The 13,292-nt window shown below is 41.3% G+C and overlaps 1 protein-coding gene across 5 annotated transcripts; it reads right to left on the bottom strand.

The window, feature by feature from the left end:
* Positions 1–2,285: 2,285 nt before the first annotated feature.
* Positions 2,286–9,216, bottom strand: LOC106607057 (target of Myb protein 1). Of its 5 annotated transcripts, none has more exons than XM_014203618.2 (16): positions 9,093–9,216; positions 7,558–7,642; positions 7,373–7,451; positions 7,112–7,261; positions 6,862–6,996; positions 6,575–6,706; positions 6,200–6,316; positions 5,918–6,051; positions 5,807–5,834; positions 5,574–5,697; positions 5,421–5,484; positions 4,824–4,893; positions 4,406–4,474; positions 3,693–3,752; positions 3,412–3,451; positions 2,286–3,236 (listed from the first exon to the last, which is right to left on the bottom strand). In XM_014203618.2, exons 1-16 carry the CDS (start codon positions 9,142–9,144, stop codon positions 3,139–3,141), a joined length of 1,437 nt encoding a protein of 478 aa, XP_014059093.1. In that variant the 5' UTR covers positions 9,145–9,216; the 3' UTR covers positions 2,286–3,138. The 5 variants fall into 5 exon arrangements, with proteins under 5 accessions (XP_014059093.1, XP_014059094.1, XP_014059095.1 ...); XM_014203619.2 differs by having other exon boundaries at positions 6,200–6,307; XM_014203620.2 differs by lacking the exon at positions 4,406–4,474.
* Positions 9,217–13,292: the final 4,076 nt, after the last annotated feature.

Raw genomic sequence — 13,292 nt, 5'->3', positions numbered from 1 at the left:
TCTTCGTCAGAATGCACTCCCAGGACTTCTACTGTACACCCAAAGTTGTTTTGGTTCCAAATAATCCATAGTTATATCCAAATAGCGGCGTTTTGTTCTTGCGTTCAAGACACTATCCGAAGGGTGACGCACCGGCGCATATCGTGACAAAAAAATTCAAAATATTCCATTACCGTACTTCGAAGCATGTCAAACGCTGTTTAAAATCAATTTTTATGCGATTTTTCTCGTAAAATACCGATAATATTCCGACCAGGAGACGTTGTTTTCGTTCAAAGACTGAAAATGTAAAATGGCCTCTTCACGTGCACGCGCTCACCCGTTTCATTGTTCTCAGATCGACCACTATCCAAATGCGGTACTGTTTTTCGCACAGGGACTGCAGAGTCATCATTCCCCGTTCTGGCGCCTTCTGAGAGCCTATGGGAGCCTTAGAAAATGTCACGTTACAGTAGAGATCCTCTGTTTTCCATAAAGAGGCTATAGAAGGCCAAGAAATGGTCAGAGTGGGCACTTCCTGTATAGAATCTTCTCAGGTTTTGGCCTACCATATGAGTTCTGTTATACTCACAGACACCATTCAAACAGTTTTAGACACTTTAGAGTGTTTTCTATCCAAATCAAACAATTATATGCATATTCTAGTTTCTGGGCAGGAGTAATAACCAGATTAAATCGGGTATGTTTTTTATCCGGCCGTGAAAATACTGCCCCCTATCCTAAACAGGTTAACAATCCCTAGGTGGCTTCTACACTCAATTCCTATTTTCCAATTGCATAGAATACTACCTATATCAGGGTTCTCTACACAACATTCTAAAGATAGGTCACCAGGTTAGAATGCCCAATTAGATCTAGAGATCAATGTCCAAACCACACAAGAATCATTCAAATATTCCTCTGAATGTAGCCCAGACGTCAATTCCCCAAATCCGTGAATAAAGATTTACTAACCTTCGTCTTGTAGGCTGGGAAAAGCAATGTAGGTTGGATTCCGTCACCATCTCTGTCGACCTTAGATATATACCGGCCTGTTATGGAACCCCAATTTCAGGGGACAGGTCTTTTATTTACGAGTCAATGACCCGCCCGTGCACGATTTTCGGCGTGTTACCTTAAGAAGACAGGGACAGATTTTTGGATCCGGCTCGAAGGACCAGTTGTTATGAGAATTATGTTCTCAATGTTAACTTCAATTAAAATTCTCAGTCTGCCACCCAGAATGTGTAAGATTCTGGTTGAATGAAACAGACAGAGGCCCAGATTACAAGAATCAGAAGTGTTTATTCACGAGGGCGCTCTGAAGTCCATTGTACAGAGACATCATTATATACCAGGCTCCGTATTCACACACACACACACACATACACACTAACATTAAGGCCCCAGATCTCTTAACACTGTAGATCATTACCCCGCCGACAGTTTCATTCCTCTGAGATTAGGGAAACCTTGAGGGAGACTCCCTCTCATATCTTAAACCCTCAGAGTTCAAGCTAGGGCAGGTCAACCACAGTTTAACAGTTCTTGGTGTTTAAGTAAACACACAGACACCCATTCCTCTCTTATCCTAGTCCAACCTAGTTAGACTTATGCTTAACCCTTTAGTTACTCATTCTACATGCTATATAGACCATATCCCTAATAGTTAAGTCTCAGGGTAGAATTATTTAATCATTATATTCAAACTTATAAATCCCTTTACACTCAGTAAAATTGTTGAAATTGTAATTTATATTTTAGTTCAGTATAGTTTAGATACCATGCAGAACAGAGATTTACAGATCAAAATGCAGTATTTCAGAGAACCAAACATTGGCCTAGTTTATGCTTCACAACACATTTCTAAATTGCCTCTTCCATACTTTGGTTTTAGGCACTTTCGTTTTTAAAACGTTGAAACGTTGAACGTATCAATTCCTTATATAAGGAAAAAAATACATAGTTCAACTTCCCCTTGCCCCAGCTGTTTGGAACTCCTCTTAGCCCGTCGCTGTTCCGTATAAAAGTTATGGCATCCCAGTTTCTTCAGACACCTTTTAAAGTTGATATGACAAAAGCATTATCACTTCTGTAAGTACTTGACAGATTCAACATGCTTTTTTAAATGACATTGGAAATTGCAAAACCTTTGTGTTATTCACAGTCACAGACTAGTGGAATTATGGTATACCAATTTCTCAAAACACAGAAATCAGTCATATTTGCAGAACCATGAAATCAGACCACACACTAAGCACCCCATCTCCCAGAGTGAATAAAAGCAAACTATCTTTCAGACTTCATCTGTGTTTAATGTATTTCATTTCACCTTTATTTAACCAGGTAGGCCAGTTGAGAACAAGATCTTGACTGACATTGTGTAACATTTGATAAACTTCAAGTACTCCAGAAACAATTAGGTTCATATTGCTCTTCCTAAAAGTGTTCTGTATTACAAATGGGATTCATCATGAGCATCACATAATTCATTTCCCCTCATTTTAGCTTATTGCAATCTACTAACATTGTGTTTATCATGCCTGCATTTTCTGGAATGCACACCATTCAATGTTCATCTGAAAATATTGGGCATATTCCATTCTCTTCTAAGAAACATAACAGGAATTAAACTTAATAATTGTGCAAATGTTTGTATCCGCAGCCATACCAGAGGCTGGTGGGAGGAGCTATACTAGGACAGGCTCATTATAATGTCTAGAACGGAATAAAGGGAACAGTACCAAACATAAGGAAACCACATGTTTGACTCCATTCCAGCCATTATAATAAGCCAATCCTCCTATAGCTCCTCCCACCAGCCTCATCAACTGGATATCCATAGTGGCACTGGACGACTTAAGTTCTTATCATAAAGCACTCTTTTAGTGTAAGTTAAAAACACTTGGTCCAAGTTAATTTAGCCTTAACATAACAATATATATTAAACATAGTACATGAAGACCTTAACCCATGAGAGTTGAACATAAAGTAGTTCTGTAGTGTACCTGAGTGTCAGTAGCACAACCCTATTGTCAGGAGTTGTTGTTCCCACCAGTCATTTACTCACTGTATGTGCCAATCATACATTCAGCCAGTTCAGTCCTCTCACACTATTTGGGAAAATGGCATTGGTTATGTGACAGGTTGCGGCTTGGCCTATGACTCTGGGTGGTTGTTGTCGTCATGAGAAGAAGCTTTCAGGGACGGGAGTCGCTCCGCTGCTCTCGCTCTTTCTGCCAGAAACCTGTCAAACTCTAAACAGGAGGGAGAAGGAGAAGTTGCCTTAGGTGGGCTTTGTTGGTCTCAAAAAGGGATTACTCAGGACTTTGTAACAGTTCAAGAAAGCAAACTAAACTGTTGTTGGATCTACATAGCGATACCCAGGGAGTGGATGAGAGCTGGATGAGGAACTAAGAAATAGAAGCTCACCCTCACTTGTCACACCCTCTGAATCAGCCATGTCGTCCTCCTGTGATACACATAACACACATGAAAGCCATGACTGTTGTGTTCACGTCAAAAGTCACATGTCCAAACAAAATTGAATATATGTTCAAGAATCCAGGAATGTTACATTTGCTGGGGTAAAGCATAAAGTCCATAAAACCAAATTAGAGAGGGGGTGCAAGGAATGGCACTGGTATAACATGGAACCAAGTTCGACTCTGCTTGTATACCATGACATTGAGTGAATGCTAACAGTGACCCACCTCGTCCACATCCAGCCACTTCTCAATGTCATCCATCACAGATGTCTGACTCACAGGGATCTGGGGGAGTTAGGCAAGAGGTTACTGTCAGGATTTACTGTAAGCCACTGTTTTCTTGTGACGACCAGATTCTAGAGTACCATTACATTTTTCTTGGGCAATCTACACATAACCACCATTCAAGCATGCTGACCCCTAGTATTCTGATTGAAACCAGTTTATTTTAGACAGGGGAAACAAGGGATCCATCCACCACACCAAAGTTACAGCAGGGAAAACAAAACAGAGTGGGAGTAAATTAGCAAGCAGAGTTATGATTTAAAAGGGATACTTGGAGATTTTGGCAATGAGGCCATTTTGGACACAGACAAAAATGGTGTTCACAAGTTCATCTGACTCTGGGGAAGTAGACAAAGGGCCTCATTGCCAAAATCCAGAAGTATCCCTTTAAGATGTGCCAATACACACCATCTATCAGTTTCAGAAATGAACACTGAACAATCAACACATGAATGCAAAAATCAAAGTAAGCTAAAAATAACCAGATCAGGCACACCGGAAAAAAGATCCTACAACCATCTCAGTACAAAGACGGAAGGAAACAATCATTCATTAAAACACACACTAAACAGGCTTGAATGCAAAACATCCCAGCATAAGCCCCAGGGGTAGAATGCAAAAGGAATGGCACTGTGCCAGCCAATCAGACCCACCATTCCCTTTTCCGTCATCCAATCAAACTGTGTCGAGGAGCTGAGGGGGGTGGAGTCTGGGCTGTCACCCTTTACACAGATCGGCATTTTTATTTATGAACAAAGATACCGGTAGACATGTATGCAATAACACAAAACAATTGGGTTATGAACAAGGAGACAAAACAGAGACACAGACAGACAATCTTATAGCACTAACAAAATTGCCAATTTTGCACATGGATATGTGGCAGGACACAGAACATTGTTTACACATACAGAGGCAGGGCAGACCTACACATTAACTAAGACACTGGGTTATTGTACATATTAGTGACACTCCACAGGGCATAAGGACTCCATGGTCACAAGCAATGCCCTTCCTAAACAAACATCCTTTCAAATCTGTCCTGGGTTAAATAATTCTGGGGTTACTGACCGTTCCAGTGTTCTGTAATCTGGTGTTCTGTGCTTGAGCCAGACTGTCGGCAACACCTTCAGTCCTCTCACTGAAACACACATTTCACTGCTTACAAAATTATGCAGTTTACAGTCTACATACAGTTGTAGAATAATAGCCATCTCCACAAGTAACCATTGGCCAAAGTATGAACAACTTTATTGGAAAACCAAATACAGTGGAGGAACATTCCTTCAACATTTGTATTGCAAATGTTTGCAGTTTTCTCACTAGCCATGTAAGCTTGCAGTTCATGTCAGACTCCATTCATAATCCTTATTGACAGAATGAATGGCACAAATATCTTGAGAGAGATAAGTATCCATCCTGAGCCAGTCAGGTTCACTTCCGGTCTAGACTAGTGCACCACCTTAGCTGGAGCAGGACTGTTATAACCTAAACAAGCCAGGGAGTGACAAGACAACCACAGCACTAGTCCATTTGTTATACCGTAGTAAGCCAGGAGAAAGTCTTGAGACGTGCTTTAGTAAGCTCCCGCTCACTCTTGCTATGAGTCTGAACAATCAAGTCGACCATGGAAGCAAAACCTGGACTTTTGTTGGAGCTGTCTATTACCTCGGTCTCGGTTGTGTCTGTGAGATGCTCCTGTTCTGTGCAAATTCATCGAATTCCCTCATACCTATGTGGAAAACAGGGTAAGATAATTCATTGTACCATAGAGACACATTGAGAACCTCTATCAGATCGAGGAACACTGTAGTTACTTACTGAGTCCTGCCATCTGACTAGACACTGTGTCCACTGTTGATCGGCTGAGATGGCTGTGGGTGGGAGCTGTAACAACAGGCTTGATTGCTGCACTGAGGTCAATAAGGTTGATGTAGGTCGGGCTCTAGGCGATTGAGAAAAATGTGAAGAAGTTGAACAGTACATATTTCTCATCCAAACATGCATTTGTGATAAGGGTAAAGGACCACAGATCCTTAAGAAAAAACACTTACCTGCTGTGTAGCTCTTTGTCTCTGAAACCTGGAAAGGAAATAATGAAAATCATACTGCTATCATAGCAGGAATTATTGACTGCATCTCATGTTGATCATTTAGGACAATACCTCTGGTAGCGAGTGAATGTGGCATTGATCTCATCATTGGCAACCAGCAGCTCCTCTGTCAGTTTCTCCTCACTGAGTCTTGGGACCAGCTCCATTATCGTATCCTGCATGTCTTTACATGCTGCATACAACTCCTACTGACAGAGAGAGAGAAAGCAGGAGATACAGAGAATCAGCAGAAAGACAGCAATGGACAAAAGAGAGATGGATACAAACAGATGACATGTGTCACAGCCATGGATGGACAGCCATAGAGAGAGCCCAGCGAGCGAACCAACTAACCTGAAGCAGCTCGGTGTCTGAATGCTTGGCTGTTGCTGGATCCAGTTGAGACATCATATCTGACATCACTGTCAGGTTACCTCGAACCACTCCCAGGTCGGTCTTCAACTTTTTAACCTGGAATTGGAGTCAATGGCATCAGCACTCATATGCTAAATTGTGTGGGGTGGGGTTGGCATAATACTGTAAAGCATCAACTTTTATTAGAAATTCTGAATGTGAAACAAGTAACTGAAACATCCAGTGCACAAGGTAATTGGATTTTACAGTAATGCCCTGGACTGAATTCAGCCTGCATGCAAAAGATAGTTGTGTTACTAAAATAAAAGCCATGCCATTTTAGAGGCCCCTGTATGACGTGAGCATTCCAATCACCTGATAAGGTGTGAAGGTGAGGGGTCTCTGCTCGCTCTGTTGGGATGCAGAAAGCTGTGATGATATGGGGACAGGCCTGGGGGATGAGGGTGCAGCAGATACAGTGACAGTAGGCCCGTTATCAGGCACAGTCTGGTGGGCAGAGCACAGGGACCAATTGAATTAGAGACTAGTGTTAGGGAGTAGGGAGTTAAAACAGCTTTAGAGAGGTTTAGCAGAAAGTTGTACTCTGTATTTGTCAGTGAGGAAATGCATGCATTTTCACCAGTCATTGTTTGAAGGTATACCCTATTTGGAGTGTGAATGGGGGAGTATCCGTCTAGTTCAGTCATGGGGAACTCCAGTCCTTTCCGTCTCAGGTCCTCGTACACAGAGACCACGCCCGTCAGAGCTGGCGAGCTGCGGAATGCGTCTGCCCATGCCTGAACCATAGACAAACACGCATCATAAACAGCACACACCCGACAATAGCTAGCTGTCAATTCCAACACAGCTCTGTGACTTACTGAAGGAATGAGTACCAATGCCATCTCTAACCTGTATAAGGCTGAGCACTCTGTCATGCAGGACCAGAGGGGGATTGTTTTTGGGTAAGATGGACCTGACCAGAACCCCCTCAACAAACTCCCTGGTTGAGACTAGTACATGGAACCTGTGGCCACAGTTCTTCACACACGCTTCCAGTACCTGAAAACCAACATGACATAAGAAAGATGGAGAGAGAAAGAAAGTTAGGTTACAAGTTCATGAAGAAAAGGAAAAAGTATGGTGAATGAGAGAGGTAAATGTGACACTCACAGTCAATGCCAGCATGACCTCTCTGAAGTTCTTGTTTCCAACAATCCTCTTCTTTATTGCTTTGTATGCATCTCTAGGCCTGTAATCATTGTAGGTAAACGATCAACTTCAAACAACAAGAGCACAATACAGTAAGCTGTCAAAGGAAAAAAAAACAGTCCATTATGTCAACAGAGGATACACACCCCTCTTCTGTCTCGTTGATGATGTCACAGATGTCCATGTTGAGGGCCCAGTCCTCCGACTGCAGACTGGAGCTGGTTGCATATTCTGAGAACAAAAACAATTGAGACATTGCACTTCATTTTGCATAAAATTATCTGGAAGACAGTCACTGTGAAACGGTCTCTGCCTCATAACACACAACTCTCAATAGTTGTTTATTAGCCTGCTTTGCTGATGCCTCTACTCATCCATGCGAGTTAAATCCCTGTTTGTTAGTCAAACTCATTCTTTCTCCATCTAACTGAATGGTTCATGTGACCAGCATTAGGTTCCTTGGCAGACGTTTATTAAACAATTTAAATGTTCTGTCTTCATTCCTCTGAAAGGGAGGGGATAGAAACAGGATTTAGCTCAGTTGAGAAAGGAGAACAACCTCTCCTACTTGTACTGTCTCATTGTGGTCATATACATTAAAATAGGCAGATTATAGATGGAAAACAATTACATCACAGGGGGAGTTTTCAAGCTTATAAGATAAAATAGTAGGCCACTTGTAGTCTACATAAAATCAAGTTGGCAAGCAGATTAATTATTAAATCAGCAATGTTACTCACTATGAAACATCTACAGTATGCACGTTATTCCATTATTTCTTAGAGGCCCAGTGCAGTCAAAAATGTGATTTGTCTGTGTTTGATATTGTCACACTATTAGGTGGAAATAATACAGTGTACTATTGTGAAAATGATAATGACTTTTTAGTGTAAGAGATGTTTGAGAAGTCTTCCTGAAATTGTTGCCTGTTTTGGTGGGATGTAGTTTCGGTCTACCTGGTAAATTAGTTAATATACCAATAAGAAAGTGTTCCAAACCTCCGCAAATAAATAACAGCTAGTTTTCAGTTGTCTTCTCCCACTCCTAGCAAAATTATTGCTTGAGAAATTGCTCTTTGCTAAGAAGTACATTTAGTTTATTTTAGACAATTTTAATTTAAAACATTCACAGTAAGGTACTGCATGGTTACACGGAAATTATTTGATATCGAGATAAAAATGGCTGCATTGGACCTTTAATAAATTCTCCTTTATTAAAATTAGGTCACGAAGGAAGGGAACAACTTTTCACCGCCCCACCCAGAGCTTGCCAAACGATTGGTCTATAGACCACCAACAATACCCAAACTGGCCAATTAAATTGAGGATTAAAACACTGTAAACCCGCCTCTAGGGTATTATTGTGCGGTGCAAGTGTCAGTCAAGTAATAGCATGATCTAATCTCTTCTTGCACTGTCAATCTTGATCAATTAACTAACTATAAGCAAGCAATTGTCACAGTTTCGTTTCTTATTAAATACATAACCAATGACGCCAATTTCCCTTTCGATAGCCTACAGATTATCTAGTGGCGTTTTATGGAGTGATTGTATCTGTTTTCCAACAGTAGCCTACCAATGTCTTGTAGCGAGTCATGTCCGATGCAACAATGTAAACTATCTACAAACTCACCTGTCAAAACACTATAAACCTACTTTATTAGTTAAAATGTAACAATTACCTATTCGCTGACCCACCGGTGTAGTAAACGGGTTCCCTGTCAGAAACTCCATCCTTCTTTCTACCAGTCAAACCAAAATCCAGAACTGCGCTTCCGTCGTTTCCACAGCAGAGGAGTTCTCGCAAAAAACTGAAGCAGCACAAATTGAATTAAATTAGGTTACGTCATCTGTTAAAGTGAAAGTTACATTCACTGGACTTTATTGTCTAGTAATTGGGAATTTATACATTGCATAAAATGAGACCATATTAATACATTCAGAATGATAGGGTAGCCTACAATAGGGCCACCAGAACATTTGCACAAAGAGGGACAAAAAAACGATTTAGCTATGGACTAAACGATAAACCATCTTCACATTCTACCCCAGCCATCAAAATACGTGGACTATGAAGCTACACTACATGACCAAAAGTATGTGGACACCTGCTCGTCGAACATCTCGTTCCAAAATCATGAGCATTAATATGGAGTTGTTCCCCCCTTTGCTGCTATAACAGCCTCCACTCTTCTGGGAAGGCTTTCCACTAGATGTTGGAACATTGCTGCTGGAACTTGCTTCCATTCAGGCACAAGAGCGTTAGTGAGGTCAGGCACTGGTGTTGGGCAATTAGGCCTGGCTCACAGTCGGCGTTCCAATTCATTCCAAAGGTGTTCGATGGGTTGAGGTCAGGGCTCTGTGCAGGCCGGTCAAGCTCTTCCACACCGACCTTGAGAAACCATTTCTGTATGGACCTCGCTTTGTGCATGGGGGCATTGTCATGCTGAAACAGGAAAGAACATTCCACAAATTGTTGCCACAAAGTTGGAAGCACAGAATTGTCCAGGATGTGATTGTATCCTGTAGCGTTAAGATTTCCCTTCACTGGAACTAAGGGGCCTAGCCTGAACCATGAAAAACAGCCCCAGACCATTATTCCTCCTCCACCAAACTTTACAATTGGCAGTATGCATTGGGGCAGGTAACGTTCTACTGGCACCCACCAAACCCAGATTCATCCGTCGGACTGCCAGATGGTGAAACGTGATTCATCACTCCAGAGAAAGCGTTTCGACTTCTCCTGAGTCCATTTGCGGCAACGCTTGGCATTGCGCATAATGATCTTAGGCTTATGTGCTGCTGCTCGGCCATGTAAACCTATTTCATGAAGCTCCCGACGAACAGTACTTGTGCTGACATTGCTTCCAGAGGCAGTTTGGAACTATGTAGTGAGTGTTGCAACCGAGAATAGACAATTTTTACACATTACGCGCTTCAACACTGCGGTCCTGTTCTGTGAGCTTGTGTGGCCTACCACTTTGCAGCTGAGCCGTTGTTGCTCCTAGACATTTCCACTTCACAATAACAGCACTTACAGTTGACCGGGGCAGCTCTAGCAGGGCAGAAATTTAACAAACTGACTTGTTGGAAAGGTGGCATCCTGTGGTGGTGCGACGTTGAAAGTCACTGAGCTCTTCTTTAAGGCCTTTCTACTGCCAATGTTTGTGTATGGAGATTACATGGCTGTGTGCTCAATTTTATACACCTGTCAGCAACGGGTGTGGCTGAAATAGCCGAATCCACTAATTGTGTTATTGTTTTTTTGAGTCATGTAAACTTTAAAGTAACAATATTGTCGGCTCTGTGCTTTACAGCAATTTCAACTAATTCAGTTTTCTGCCACCGGGTCGCACTGTTTTATTATAGATCATGTACATGTTAGGGTTATGGCAGAGATGTTAGATTTACTAGTCAGTCAGTCACTAGTTATGTTATGGTATGGTTTCCATTTCACATAGGCTATTTCACTTCATTTACTGTGCCCTATAAGGAGTTATAGACACGTCTATATTATTTTATTCCAGTATTTTTAGATAGTAATGAGAATATGTGCAACAAAAGAACAAATAATATGTACTGTGGATGCTATGGCATTGTAATGTCATAGCATAGCTAAAATATTGAATAGTTTGCGCATTTAAAGTAAATAACCTGCAAATGACATTCCTTAAATGTTGTTTTCTTCCTTAAAGAGGATGGTGAGATATGCAGGAGAAAAGCCCAATAATTGACTTGTTATGCCGCAAAGTTGCTAGGAGTGACTCAGAATAACTCATGTGAGATGGAAATGAAAACACTTTTGAGGTGTTACTCTCACCGTCTCTGCCTTTACTGTTCTGTACCTCACAGATATGATGCCATAATATTACTAATAAAAATGTCATATCTTTCTGTGTGTGACTGATTTGGTTGCAGGTGCTTTGAGGTTGCGAGAGTGTTTTAGAGCCGGTAACTGTATGTGTAAGTGTGAATATTGAACATGCAGAAGATAGTGTTTGAGAGATGGTCACTGTCTGTGGTCATCATATGTGAGTTGCTGTGTTGCACCTGAAATAGTTGTTTTGTTCATTAATGGTCTCATGAGTCTGGGAGTAAAGAGAGAATCAGGGTAACCATCACTGTGCTCTTCTCTGCTGCTGGCCTGTCACACCCAGGGGCTTTCTGACATCACTGGGTTCCACAGCACAGAGACTGAAAAGGCACTGGCCATTCACTGTGACATTTTGCTCCACATACAATATGTGTATTTCAATGGCATTCAATTATCCATCTGATTCCAAGTGTTTTTCAACTGTACCAAAGGAGGTTGGTGGCACCTTAATTGGGGCAGACATGGTAAGGACTCGAGTGGAATGAGTGGAAGGGTATCAAATACATTAAATACATGGTTTCCATGTGTTTGATGCCATTCCATTTGCTGTTCAGCCATTATTATGAGCCGTCCTCCCCTCAGCAGCCTCCACTGATCTGTACCCATGAAATTAACACCAACAAAAACTATCTGGATGATTACAGAGAGAATTAACCATTATGGCCTTTGTATACCATAATCATAATGCAATGGGGAATTCTTATTAGTCAATGTTGGTATAAAAATGTTTAGGGAGTGATAAGCCCTTGAATCATGGTGGCCCATGCTATCTTATATTGAACAATGGGTGTGAGAAATAGTCTTTCTTGTATGGAAGGGTACCAGTGTGTTCCAATGCAAAGTCTTGGTGACCACTGCAGTGAACCAATAGCCAGCCTACATGAACCTGTCATCCACAGCTGAAAGACAGTCGCTGGCACAGCATGATTTCTTCTCTCAGAGGAAGCTCATGGGTTCAATACAGGGACTGCAAAATGCCAGTGGTCACCAATACTGAGCCCAGCTCTGAGCCAATAGACAGAAATGTCACATAAAATTATGTCACATCATCACTGTCAATGTGATAAAGATGAATAGAAAATATAAACAGATTCCATGCAATTTGGAAGCAAGTCAATGTCTGGCCAATGTAATTTCTCCTATCTCCGGTTATTGAGCCAATGGTTTACAAGATCTTGCACATCACATATTGAACTGGGAACTGAGACTTAATCGACAGTAACTTGATACATTGAAGATCATTATTTAGCTGTTGTACACTAGATCATCCGGTTGAGATTCTTTTCAGAATATAAATACTGTTCAAGTTGATCAAGAAAAGGTTGCAGAAATGCTTAGAATGTGATAGAGGAAAGGGTCTCAACTCTCATCAACTCTTCCTCAACCCTGAGTCAGATAACACAATTCCATGGAAGTTTTCTTTTACAGCTCTTATCAACCATTGTCACACTTCAACAGTTTTCTTATCCTCCACTAATGAATTCAATTAGACCAGTCACAGTCACAGGGCACAGGTCAATGGAGATACAGTAGAAAGACAGGCAGCAACATGCAAGGTTGGAAAGGCCATCTCTTGCAACTTGTGTTCACCTATGCTTCCTAGGCAAATTTGCAAAACCACATGATTCAAATGCCCTTTATATATAATTGAGATGCCATTATGAACCTATACTTAATTTCTTTAATGTCACTAAACGCACAGTGCTTAAGTTATTAATGGATTAATGTTGTAAAGAATATGAATTTGATATGATGTTGACTTAGATTCTAACACCTCTATTGTTAACTTAAACCACCTCACCTCAGCATGCTATCTCTAACACCATGCTTTCAATTATAATAAGAATAATCTCACAGCCTTCATTTCTACATTCGTCAATAACAACAACATTACATTGAAAGGCAAGGTGACATGTTGCTAGGGAACAAAACTGTGAAGAGTGGCTGCATCCAGTTGGAGCAGGACGCATGTTATTAAGGCATGCTGGGTTATTCTTCTGGCCCTTTG

The sequence above is a fragment of the Salmo salar genome, chromosome ssa06 (assembly GCF_905237065.1).
Source record: "Salmo salar chromosome ssa06, Ssal_v3.1, whole genome shotgun sequence".
NCBI classification, from domain to species: domain Eukaryota; kingdom Metazoa; phylum Chordata; class Actinopteri; order Salmoniformes; family Salmonidae; genus Salmo; species Salmo salar.
The sequence above is the reverse complement of the archived record's forward strand: the minus strand, read 5'-3'. Positions and strand labels throughout refer to the sequence as shown.

Bases quoted from the DNA above. Each gene is read 5' to 3' on its own strand.
- LOC106607057 (XM_014203618.2), bottom strand. From the start codon at position 9,144: ATGGAGTTTCTGACAGGGAACCCGTTTACTACACCGGTGGGTCAGCGA. The intron at 5,835-5,917 runs GTATTGTCCTAA...TTTCCTTTCCAG, and splicing joins ACATTCACTCGCTACCAGAG to GTTTCAGAGACAAAGAGCTA. The intron at 3,237-3,411 runs GTGAGCTTCTAT...CCTCCTGTTTAG, and splicing joins AGAGGGTGTGACAAGTGAGG to AGTTTGACAGGTTTCTGGCA.